This window comes from Sus scrofa, chromosome 2 (assembly GCF_054392235.1).
Source record: "Sus scrofa isolate SSC_HxYL_T2T_F1_AM1 chromosome 2, Sscrofa_HxYL_maternal_Yorkshire_Landrace_v2.0, whole genome shotgun sequence".
In the NCBI taxonomy this organism is placed as follows: Eukaryota; Metazoa; Chordata; class Mammalia; order Artiodactyla; family Suidae; genus Sus; species Sus scrofa.
Window position 1 is genome coordinate 126,789,031 of NC_139384.1, and position 13,243 is coordinate 126,802,273.

The 13,243-nt window shown below is 42.1% G+C and overlaps 1 protein-coding gene across 4 annotated transcripts in view; it reads left to right on the top strand.

Annotated features, from left to right (window-relative positions):
• Positions 1–3,758: 3,758 nt before the first annotated feature.
• MCC (MCC regulator of WNT signaling pathway) overlaps positions 3,759–13,243 on the top strand; it is a 454,523-nt gene continuing 445,038 nt past the window's right edge. For 3 of the 4 annotated variants that reach the window (XR_014838496.1, XR_014838497.1, XM_021084624.2), the window contains exon 1: positions 3,759–3,987. Coding sequence is in view for 2 of the 4 variants with exons in the window: in XM_021084624.2 (XP_020940283.2) it covers positions 3,833–3,987 (155 nt within the window). In the remaining 2 variants the exon portion in view is untranslated. Of the gene's footprint in view, positions 4,000–13,243 lie in introns of all 4 variants that reach the window. The other variant, XM_085014211.1, reaches the window with a different exon arrangement.

Here is a 13,243-nt window from a genome sequence, read left to right on the forward strand (position 1 = left end):
GAGGGAATCAATACGGGCCATTTTAGCTCCAGAGCTTTCTGTGGGGTCAGACAAGGCTGCTCTGGGACCTGCATCATAGCGTGACTTCTCCCTCTTTCCATGCTGCTTCCTTCACCTCCATTTCACACCTGTTGGGGTACAAAGGACACTTCCAGGTAAGCATTCTGTACCTGAAACTCTGTCTTGGAGTCGACCTCCAGAAAACCCACCCTGGGACAGACTGCAAAAGCTCATGGTAACTTCTCATGCCTGTAAATATAGGAATAACAAATATAGAAATGTAAATTTTATCATTGGTTTTGCTTTTCAATGTCACTCAAAAAGTATAATGCCTCACGTGAACTGCACTGACCTTGATATTAAGATAATTTGAAGTAAATAATAATATGTATTTGACAGAAACTAAAAGTTCTATTCCAGCCCCTTTACTTGATCACATTGCTTGAACTTTTTGGATTTAACTCCCCTCCTTGCCCCCCTCTACCCCATAAATAGAAATGATAAATACTTTGCCCCACTAGGCAGCATTAAGGTGGAGCATTTAGACTGCTGACCTGTAACAAGGGCTCCATGAAAGATAGTCAAGCTCCCTCAACTGTACCTCACTGTTATAACTGATGCTCTGGGGAGTTCTGTCATGGCTCAACGGTAACAAACCGGACTAGTATCCAAGAGGATACAGGTTTGATCCCTGGCCTCGTTCAGTGGGTTAAGGATCCAGCATTGCTGCGAGCTCTGGTGTAGGTCACAGACCCAGCTCAGATCCCGTGTTGCTGTGGCTGTGGCGTAGGCCTGCAGATACAGCTGATTGGACCCCTAGCCCGGGAACTACCATATACCCAAGGTATGGCCCTAAAAAGGACAAAGCAAACAAAAAACATCTGAGAGACGAGTTCCCACTGTGGCACAGCAAGTTAAGGATCTGGAGTTGTCTCTGCAGGGCTTGGGTCATTGCTGAGGTGCCCGTTTGATTCCCAGCCCAGCGCAGTGGGTTAAGGAACTGGTGTTGCTGCATCTTCAATGTAGGTCACAATTCCAGCTTGGATTCCATCCCTGGCCCAGGAACTTCCATATGCCGCAGCCAAGACAAAACAAAAGAACACCCGAGATCAAGAAAAGTGAGAGAAAACCAGAGAGAAGGCATCATAGGGGTCCTCAGTCCAACTCCAGCGTGTAGTACTAGTTCAGGTAAACAGAATTTGTACCAGTCAAATTTGCACAGTGCTGCAACTGTTTTGGTTGTTTTAACTGGCAACATTAGACACAGAAGACAGTATATCTTACAATGTATATACAAGTGTATTTTGATATGTACAACATAAATATGAAGTGTTAGTATAACCAAGAGGAATCTAAGAAGGAAAAAGCTGGATGAGGACCACAGTGTTGAGCTATCTACTCATCACAGATAAATATACAAAACCTTTGAAATTATGACATAACCAGTCCTCTGAGATTTATGGCTGGGGTACTGCTCTCATTCCAAGCTCCTGCTTTACATTTATCATCTTTATATTCATATGGCATCTCTATTTTCAAAGTCTTACAGATGTTTCCCTCTCCTAGTAACCTTTTCAGCTGAAATTTTATATGCTTCACATTCACTCAGAAGCAAATTCTTTTCTGAAAGGTTAAATCTCTCTGTTCGACCATTTCTGGTTACCCAAGCATGAACAAATGTTGTTTGGGAAATTTGTCAAGATCTACTTTTTATGTGTTCAGATTTAATTTATGAGCTGTCATGTACATATTCTCTCTCAAAAAAAAAAAAAAACCACACATTTTTTGCTTTAAGATACAATTGGTTGAGGTTGACACTCCACTTTCTGCATAGAGTGTCATTATAAAGAGATCTGCTCCTATCCTGGATTTTCAGACCCTCCTTGCATATTTATAAGAATGCTTTTTTCTTTTGTTCTCCCAAACTATCGACTGTTTAGGAGAGCTTGAGGGTAACAACTCCTGTCTGGGTGTTTATTGTCAAATGACAAGAAAAGTTTTATTCTGTGAAAAATTAGAAAAATAAAGATTTTACATGTTTATTGTTGATTGAAACAGGCATTGGTCCTCATTCTGTTATGGACAGGAATATCTATTGGAAATAGTATCTTTTAAGCAAATAATATTGGTTATATTGGCAAGACTTTTCTAAGATGGCATACTATTCATCTTAAGATTATAAGTGTCCTGAAATACGGGGCACTTACAAAATTAAAATGAACTAAAGTAGGAATGGGCGGATGGAGCAGAAACAGGAGAACAGAGGGCAGAGACACTTTGCTTCTGAATTGGCAGACATTCTCAAGACGTATGGACATATTCCAGTTATTGTTGTGTGATAAATCAGCTCAAAACTTAGTGGCTTAAAACCCAATCCTTTTAATATCTCTGGGGGTTGGCTGGGCTCAAATAACTTTTTGCTCAGGGTTTCTCATGCAGTTGCGACATCCAGGGCTAGTATCCTGGGAAGATTCACTCACTCGCTCACTCATGTCATGTGTAGCACCTGGGCTGGAAAGCCTCACACCCCTGAGGCTCCTAGGGCATCTCTTTATGTCTCTACATGGTCTCTCTATGTCCCAGTGATAGAGCCAAATTGAATCTCTATTGTCTTTTCTAACCTGGCCTGGGAAGTCAAGACAGGCGCAAAGTTCCTCTTGGGTTGGAGGGGAGGCGACAGACTCCACCTCTTGATGAGAGATGCACCAAAGAATCTGCAGATGTGTTTTAAAACTACCACAGGATTTCATAACCTCTGGCAGAAAGTCTGGGACAGAATAACGAGTCATTCATGGAACCACAAATTGGCTCCTTGTGGTTCCCCATCTGCTGTGGTGGAAGGATACTACCATGTTTAAGGGCTCCTGTTCTGGAGTAAGACGGCCAGCCTAGCCTGGCCTTTGTCCTGACACTAAGCCCAGAGCCTTAAGTAAGTTCAGGTGCCTCAATTTTCTTATCTGTAAGTTGGAGATAATGAGAGCTAACATTTATTGATCACAGTCGGTGCCAGGCATTGCCGTAAGTGCATTGTATACGGTCTTATTTTATAACGAAGTCAATTCTATGAGATACTTTATAAGTCGTAAGAGTTGACAATAATAGACATCTTTCAGGCCTTTGGTGTGGATCAAGTGAGACTTATTAGGTTCCCTTTTGATGTTATTAAACCTGATGTGGCAAATTCTAGCCATGTCAGGAGAGCGAGCCATTTCCGGAAATGCACAAACGTGCACAATGCCACGTAGGAGCGCAAATGATCCTCGGTCTAGTGCGGGAGACCTAAGGAGGGTCAGATTTCCTGACAGGTGTTAAAAATGAATTTATAAAACTAGCCAATCCGGGTTTCATTTGGGGCTACAGAATTCAGCGCAATCCAGCAGACAGGGACCAGGAGTTCGCAAAAACGGCAGTGTTTATCTTAAAAAAGAGATCCACAACAGGGAGCAGTCCAAAGAGTTCTGCCCAGAGAACGCCCGCCCTCCGCCCGAAGCCTTCCCCAGGTGTCAGGGGCCCGCGTCGTAGCCGGAGGCACTGACCTGACCACCTTCCCGAGGGCCTCCCCTCGCGTCCCCATCGCCACCCTCACTTCCCTGACTCCACGACCCACCTTCCCTCCTCCCTCTCCCCTAAGGTGTCTACTCCCGCGACTGCAGAGCGCCCATCTTCAAGCCCGGGCAAAACCCGGAGAGGTGGAATCCCTCTCCCGGAGCGCCCCGGCGGCCACTGGGCATGCTCCGTCGTCAGGCAGGTTCGGGGCTGGGAGCAGCTTGTGCGCCTCGCGGATTCCTCCTGCGGCCGCGCGTCCTCCGCCTCGCGAGCAGCGAGCGGACGCATGATGGCGGCCGCGGCGGGGAGCGCCAGCGGCGGCAGTAGCGGCGGCGGCCGCGGCGGCAGCAGCAGCAGCGACACGTCCAGCACGGGCGAGGAGGAGAGGATGCGGCGCCTCTTCCAGACGTGCGACGGCGACGGCGACGGCTACATTAGCAGGTACTTGGGGAGGTCCGTGAAACCGGATGCGTCGTGATGAGCCTCTCGGCGCTGCCCTTGACCCCTCCTCCGTCCCCTCGCCCCAACTTTCCGCAAGTTGCTCAGAAGCTCACGGGAAGAGTTGGCTGCGACTCTGAGAGCGCGTCGACAGTTCGGCCACTGAGGCGGGCCGAGGGGGCTGTTCTGCTCGTCTTCTGGGGGTGCCAGTTGATCCAACTTTTTCCAGTGCCGTCTTTGTCTGGGCTTTGGGAGACATCTCTTTGGGATGCGGGTCCTTCCCCCGGACTCCTGCGCTCTTGCTGGTGGGCAAACGTGTTCTGGCTACTTGTCCCACGTAGAAGGTAGAAGAGACTGCACTGCAGCCTCGGGCTTCTTTCTAGGTGTCAAGACGCTGTGGCCTCTGGGCAGCGATCTTGTCCGGTTGCTCGGTGGGCAGACCCGTGGCTGGACCAGGATAGGGATGCTCTCTGAGCAACAGAGTTGAATATGAAAAGAGGCTGTGAAAAACTTTCATGTGACGCAGAGCCCCTGCGTTCCAAACTTTGGAACCCAAAGAACGGGCATAGTTTGCCACTCGGTGCAGATTGAAACGTATTAACCTGAAAGGAACGAAGCGCTCAGGCGCAGACTGGGGGTTTAGGGGTGAGGCTGGCATACTCCCTACGCCGGCTCCTCGCTGTGACCAGGTGGGCCCGGGAGGGGTCTCGCAGCGTCTGTGCGCGACCACTCGCTACCCTCGCAGTGCTTGCTTCCAGCCCTCCTACAGGGGCGGTGTTGCAACATCAAGCCGCAGCTCTTGGCAAAATAATTACTTCTACCCACATTTTTGTCACCTATCAGACACTGATGGTGAAGAAGGTCCTGTTTTACGGTGTGCGTGTATGAGAGATCGCCACAGGGCGCCCATGACTGTACCCGCCGAAATTTGAATTGCCTTCAGGGGAGTAGACAGCCTAAATTGTGTATCACATGTTTCTTTAGCCTTTGTCTTGATGATGCTGGAGATCTTCTGAAAATCCCAGGATACCTCCTGTTAATTGTCCTTGGCTACCTAGAGAGAGGGAAAAAAAAAAAAAATGGGGAATCCTTCCCCACCCCCAAATGTTTAAAAATCCGAGATGATTTGACATGTAAAATAATTTAACATTTAAAAAGTAGTTATTTATTTGGGAGTCGACTCAATTATGCTAATTCTTATTACTTTTATGAAGTAAAAATGGTATGAATTTTATTACTTTTCTAAAGTTTCATTGGGAAACGTTAGAAAGATATCAGAAAACTTCATGGAGTAATTCTATTCTGAAATGAAAAAAAATGTAACTCTAGTTGATCACGTGTAGATTTTTATCTGAAAAGTCTTTCTCTGTTTTTCTAGGATAAAAATTTCATGATCTAGTTTAGATTATTATTGTTTTCCTACTTGAAAGGCCATTATCTCATCTGCAATAAGAAAGACTATTTTTCATGTTGGAATGCAAAGATAATTTAATTTTACGTGGGCAAGAGTGCATACAGGAAACTAGCAGAATTTGCTCCTTCCCTTCCTCTATTCCTATTATTCCTAATATTATAACTATTAATATGTTGCTTCATCTGAACTACATTATATATATATAATGTATCCATGAGGACATGGGTTTGACCCCTGGCCTTGCTCAGTGGGAGAGGATCTGGCGTTGCCGTGGGCTGTGGTGTTGGAATCAATTATGCTAATTCTTATTACTCATGTTATTTTGAATGGGGGCTGTATGAACACTGAAGGATGATGACAATTTTAAGCATGGGTTGAGAATTTTGTTTTGGAGATTGAAGCACTGTAAGGGCATGATGTTAAAGAAGGAATTTTAGATGAAGGTTGGGCAAAAGTGGGGAAAACTGTTGTTATTCTTTGAGCCACATCTCTTTAATATAACTGCTTAAAAGTTGGATGGTATGTGCAGTTGTGGACCCAAAGCCAGAACTTTAGCTGTGGGTAGAGTTGCTCTGAAAGTTTTTTTTAGGCTATGACAAAATTTCCATATAGGAGGTCAGGGTGGCAATCTTATTGAAAGAGGCACACACACAAAAAATTGTTTAGAACTGTGTTTACATAGCAAGCACAGTTTTACTGGAATATATGTTTATTTGGTATGGCTTGAGGAATGGGGTTAATGAAAATAATGACTCCCTCTCCAATGTCACTCCTTTGTGCTGTCCCTGTTTAATGACTTTACTGACCCCTCTACAGTGGGAAGTAAGGTGTGGAATGTGGTGAATTTTCTCTTTTAGTAAACATGAGCATTGGGCTTTCTACTTTAAAACCTTAAAAACCTTGAATTCTTCAATAGATGTCAAGTTTATACTAATGGTAAATAGCTGTACCCAGTTAGGATTTTGGTTTGGCTTTGTATAATAGAAATCTAATCACACTCAAATAAGGATTGACTTTCACACCTAGAAGCCTGGAGGTGGGCCAGCCAGACTGAGGCAGCAGCTCCACAGCGGTATCAGTGGTAGCAAATCCAGCTAGTATCTATGAGGATATGGGTTTGATCCTGGCCTTGCTCAGTGGGATAGGACCTGGCTTTGCCGTGGGCTGTGGTCGGTCACAGATGCGGCGCAGATCCCGTGATGCTGTAGCTGTGGTATAGGCTGGCAGCTGTCGCTCCGATTTGACCCCTAGCCTGGGAACTGCCATGTGTCACAGGTGTGGCCCTAAAAAGGCAAAAGAAAGAAAGAAAGAAAGAAAGAAAGACAGAAAGTTAGGGTTTTTGTCTTGAATATTCTCTTGGCTCAGCCTTCCCCGTCAGGCTGCCAAAAAAAGGCATTAGCTAACTAGAGGTTTCTGGAACTGCTACTCTGCCCAGGAACTCCCAGCCTGCCAGAGGGACCCAGAATCACTCCCATGAATGCTTTAGCTGGCACAGACAACAACCATCAGGTGGAGCCAAGCCACAGCCTGTACAGGGCAGGATTTTGGTTGTGCACAGTGTGACCACAGCAGACTCTTCTGGTGCATTCATCAACCTTACGATGATTTAACCCCACCTTTGTAGTATTGAGTTTGGGGATCCCTATTTATTATGTTATAGAAGATGGTGGTTTTATTCTATTTGTTGAAATTAATTTCCTTTTGGAATTTTAAGGTGTCTCATTCTTACCCTTCAGGTTTTTTATTTTCCTTTTTCTTTTTTTATGGCTGCATCTGCAACACACAGAAGTTCCTGGGCTAGGAGTCAAATTGGAGCTATAGCTGCCAGGCTATGCTACAGCCACAGCAGCACGGGGTCTGAGCCCCATCTGCAACCTACATTGCAGCCTGCATCAATGCCACATCCTTAAGCCATTAAGCAAGGCCAGGGATCGAACCTACCTCCTTGGCAAGACAGCATCAGGTCCTTAACCTGCTGAGCCACAACAGGAGCTCCTTGTTTTTATCCTTCCATTTAAGAAAATATTTATGTTGAACATTTAGGCAAATAGCTAACAATTACATTTATATTTAGCCCCTGAGCCTCAGCTCAAACATTGTCCGCCTTAGAGAGCCCTTCCATGAGCACTGTGTCAAAGCGAGTTAGCTCTACCCCAGCATTACTCTCCCTCACCGTCCCAGTGGCCTTCTTCTGAAGCCTTCCCTACACCTCGTAATTACATTTCAGTTTGCTACCTCGTTTGTCCATTTATCATCATTCTCCCACTAGATGTAGCCTTCATGAAGGCCAAAATCATGTCTGTTTTGTTAAACCAGTACCCTCAGGATCTAGCACTGTATTTGCCATGTAGCATCCAATCAGTAAATTCTGAGGAATAGATAACTAAAAATAAAACAGCAATATGTTCATCTATATTGAAAAATCTTTCAAGTATTTTCATTTCTAAGCATATTCCATGTTTATGAAATACTTGAAATGTGAGGATATTTAAGTATATAATATTTTCCTTTAAAAATAGCTTCTTTCCAGTTATATAAAAGATGTTTTTGTTGCTGAAAATTTGGAAAATATGGAAATATATAAAAATAAAGTCAAAATCATCCATTATCCCATAACTGAGGACTATCATTTCTGTTTTCCTGGTGGCATGTCCACATCATATCCTTCCTCCAGTGCTTTAAAAATGATTGGATAAAAGGGAAGACATCTCACTTTCATGAATAGGGAGATTTAATATTGTTATGATGGCAGTATTCCCCCACACTGATCCATAGATTCAGTATAATCTTTCTCAGAATCCCAGCTGACAAAGGAATAGACATATAGATCAGTGAAATAGAACTGAGAGTCCAAAAATAAACCCAAATGTCTTCAGTGAATTGATTTTCAACGAGCATGCCAAGACAAAATTATCAGAATCAAGGGAGAAAAAATAGACTTTTCAACAAATGGTGCCAGGACAACGTGATAGCCACATGTAAAAGAGTGAAGGTGGAATACTTTTCTCACATTTAAAAATGTATATTCCTCATATACAAAATGTATGTATTCCTCAATTCCTCATATACAAAAATTAATTCAGATGGATCAAAAAGTTAAAATATAAAAACAAAAACTATTAAATGCTTAGAAAACATAGAACAAAATCTTTGTCATCTTGGATTTGGCAATGGATTTTTTTGTGTGTGTGCCTTTTTTTAGGGCTGCTTATGGAAGTTCCCAGGCTAGGGGTTGATTCAGAGATATAGCTGCTGGCCTACACCACAACCACAGCAATGTGGGATCCGAGGTGTGTTTGCGACCTACACCACAGCTCACAGCAATTCCAGATCCTTAACCCAATGAGCGGGACCAGGAATCAAACCCGTGTCCTCATGGATATTAGTTGGGTTCATTACTACTAAGCCACAATGGAAACTACATTGGCAATGGATCCTTATATGTGATACCAAAAGCGTAGGCTGCATAAGAAAGCTAGACATATTGGGCTTCATGAGGTTTTTAAAACTATGCTTCAAGTGACTCTATCAAAAGAATGAATGACAGTGTGGAAGATGGGACAAAGTATTTGCAAATCATATATTTGATGAAGAATTTGCATCTAGATTATATAAAGAAATCTTGCAACTCAGCAATGAAAAGATAATAACCTAATTAAAAATGGGTAAAGGATCTGAATGGACTTTTCTCCAAAGAAGATATACAAATGGCCAATAAGCACATTAAAAAGATGTTCAACATCATTAGCCACCAGAGAAAAGAGAAATCAAACAAATAATACGATACTACTTTAAACCCACTAGGATGGCTATAATCAAAAATGCAGAAAATAACAAGTGTTGACAGGATGTGGAGAAATTGAAATCTTCAAATACTGCTGGTAGGAGCATGAAATAGTGCAGCCACTTTGGAAAGTAATAGCAGTCCCTCATAAATGTAAACACAGAATTACCACATGATCCAGCAATTCTACTCCTAGGTATATATTGTAAGAGAACTGAAAACATATGTCCTTACATAAACTTGTGCGCAGATATTCAGCAGCATTATTCAGAATAGTCAACAGATGTAGACAACCCAAATGTTTATCAGCTGATAAATAAATAAATAAGATGTGGTGTACTCCATGCAATGGAATATTATTCACTCATAAAAAGGAATGAAGGAGTGAAATATGCTGTGATGTGGATAGACTTTGAAAGCATTATGCTATGAAAGAAGCCAGTCACAAAAGACTGTACATTACATGTTTCCACATATATGACATGTCCAGAATATATAGACATAAAGTAGATTAATGGTTGCTAAGTGGTGCGGGTAATGGAGGGATTGAAGGATGGTCGTTAGTGTATAGGATTTCTTTTTCGATGATGGAAATGTGCTGAAGTTGACCATAGTTGCACCACTTTAGGAATATATTTTTTTAAAAAAAAATTAGACTGTATACTTTACTTGAGTGGGTTTTATGTTATGTGGATTATATCTCAATAAAGCTGCCACCCTCCAAAAATGATTGAAAACGTGATTCATAATTATAATATTCTGTTATCCTCTTAAACCCTTATTGTTTGGCATTTAGGTTGTTTGTAATTATTTACTTTGGAATTTCATTAAATCTAGGATGCCATATGGACTGGAACACACCATTTTATGTACCTATCAAACTATGTGAGGGTCTTGACTACAATTTGATGCTGCTTTGAACATTCATTTCTTTGTTTTTTGGTTTTTGTTTTTTTTCTTTTTTTGGATGCCCCATGGCATATGGAGTTCCCAGGCCAGGGATCAGATCTGAGCTGCAGTTGCAGCCTACGTCATAGCTGCAGCAACACTGGATCTTTTAACCTACTGTGTAGGACCGGGGCTCAAACCTGCATCCTGGTGCTGCAGAGACGCTGCCAATCCCATTGCACCACAGCAGGAATTTTGTCTTTGGCTTTTTTTTGAAGCAACTTTGTTGAGATAAACCTTGCATACAATATAATTCACCTATTTAAGGTGTACAATTCAGTGTTTTTAGTATATCCACAGAGTTGTGCAACCATCATCATAATCAATTTTAGGACATTTCATCACCTTAGCTAGAAGCCCTATACCCTTGTAGCAGTTATTCCCCATTTTGCCCCAACCTCCCCAGCCCTAGGCAACCATTAATCTATTTTCTGTCTCTAGAGAGTTGCCATAATGGATATTTCATGTAAATGGAATCATACATTATGCGACCTTTAGTTGCTTATGTTTTGGTGTCATATCCAAGAAGGTTTTGAACCCAAGGTCACAGGGATTCACTTGTAAGTTTTCTTTTAAAAGTTTTTTAGATTTAGTTCTTATATTTAGGTCCATAATCCATTTCAGGTTTATTTTTGTTTATGGAGTGAAGAAAGGGGTCCAAGTTCATTCTTTGGGGTGTGAATATCAAGTTGTTTTAACATGACTATTGTTTCCCACTCTTGTCAACAATCAATTGACCATAAACCTAAGAGTTTATTTCTGGACTCTCAGTTCTTCTCCATTAACACATATGTCCAGCCTTATACCAGTACCACACCATTTTGAATACTGTTGCTTTGCTATACATTTTGAAATTGAGGAATGTGGAGTTTTCGTTGTGGATCAGTGGTTAACGAACCTGACTAGCATCCATGAGGACACTGGTTCGATCCCTGGCCTTGCTCAGTGGGTTAAGGGTCTGGCATTGCTGTGAACTGTGGTGTAGGTTGCAGACACGGCTTGGATCCAGTGTTGCTGTGGCTCTGGTGTAGGCTGGCGGCTGCAGGTCCTATTGGACCCCTAGCCTGGACGTGTGTGCAACCCTAACAAGACAAAAAAGAAAAGAAAAGAAATTGAGCAATGTGAATCCTTCAGTGTTATTCTTCTTAAGACTGGCTGTCTGTAGTCCTCTGAGTTCCCATACACATTTTGGGATCAGCTTGTCAATTTCTTCGAAACAGGTAGTGGGAATATTTAATTGTGTTTGTGTCGAATCTATAGATCAGGTTTGTTCACATGCATTTTTTTTTTTTTTTTTTTTTTTTTTGCATATGGAGGTTCCCAGGCTAGGGGTGGAATCGGAGCTATAGCCACTGGCCTACACCAGAGCCACAGCAACGCGGGATCCGAGCCACGTCTGCAACCTACACCACAGCTCACGGCAACGCCAGATCCTTAACCCACTGAGCAAGGGCAGGGACCGAACCCGCAACCTCATGGTTCCTAGTCGGATTCGTTAACCACTGCGCCACGATGGGAACTCCCACATGCATTTTTTAATAACTGTATTTTTCAGGATAGTTTTTTTTTTTTTTCCCATCAGCCCTTTATTTTTACAGTCTTTTAATTTGGAATCAGCATATTTGTGAACATCCAACTTAATATTAGCAAATGTTATAGATTTATAGTTTACAACCAGTTAGTCCATAAATTATCTCATTTAATTCTTGCAACAGGAATTAAATCTTTATTTTAAGACAAGTAGCCAAGATAACATAGCCTCTGAGGCACAAGAATGAACCTGTGGCCCTTACCACAGGCCCTTACCTTTTTTACCATATATGCTGTGCGGCTAACATAAGAAAACCTATGAAAACCCCAAAGGCCTTAAAGTTATTTTCTGTTTAATTTACCCAAGGTCTATGGTGCAGATGAATTTTCATTTTAACACTGGCTTCCTAGCATCAGTGGGAATGGCATTTAAATTCTTGGTACAGAAGGTGAGACATTTGCATTCTAAATGAATTTCCACGGGGGTCTCAGCTGGGGAGACTCTCTGTTGTTTGGTAAATTGAAAATCTCTTTAAGTGTTCATCCCAGAGTAGAAACCATATGGAGAGAAAGGGCATTTCCTTAGAGAACAGTTAATTGTCAGCTTTTCATTGTCATTTCAAAATGTCAGTTTAAATATGTAAATGAGTAATTACTAAATTTGTGCGGTTGATTATTGATGACTCTAACTGATGGGGGAAAGAGTTGGGTAGGCAGAAGGACTCTCTGGACCTCTTCATTTTTCAAACATTTGGATCCCCATCCTTTGACAGAGTGAAAATGTAAATGGAACACATTGCTAGACCAACCCGTGTGTTTGTCTGATGTGACACTTGTTAGCTGAGTTTAAGTGTGGCTCTCAGTTGACTATTTAGCTGTAAAACTTTTGCTTGGAAAACTCTAGTTAGATGAGCTCTTTGTTTAATTTTTTAAGCATTCGTACCATCATATAGAAGATACTTGAAAACGAATCTTAGACTTGATGTTGGTGTTAATTGGACGTCTATTCAATGTCATGGCAAGCGCTGTAGATTAAGACACCTGCCGTCCATTGTTTCATAGTTCAGCACACTTTGCATTCGTGACAGAGATGCAGGAAGTAAAAACACAGGGTGAAGGAAGGCCTTTGTAAAAATGGAACTATGTTTCCTTTAAGTGTCAGGAATTTTCACTTACAAAAAAATCACAACTTCTTTCTGAGACTAACAAGCTTAACAGAATATTCTGCATTAGAGGTTAATGCTTTTTAGGCAAGAGTTTTACTTTGATAGTTTCATGTCCTGTAGAGTCTTCACCTGAGTGTATTTCACAATAGACAGGGCAGAAATCACTGTGAGAATGTTGTTGGGGAAGCATGTACTCTTCTAAAAACATGTTGGTGGTTTTATAGTTATTATAAGCAAAGGATGACATCATTGCTGCTCATCTCCCCTTTCTGGTTTCCTAAATTCCTTCCTCTTGCTGACTAAATGAGCATTATTATCCTAGGGTCCTATCCTGCAGGCTCGGCTCCTTGGAGCCCCTCTGCATGGATCCTGAAGTCATTTTTCTATAACACAAAACTGAACAGTCAGCTCTTCTTA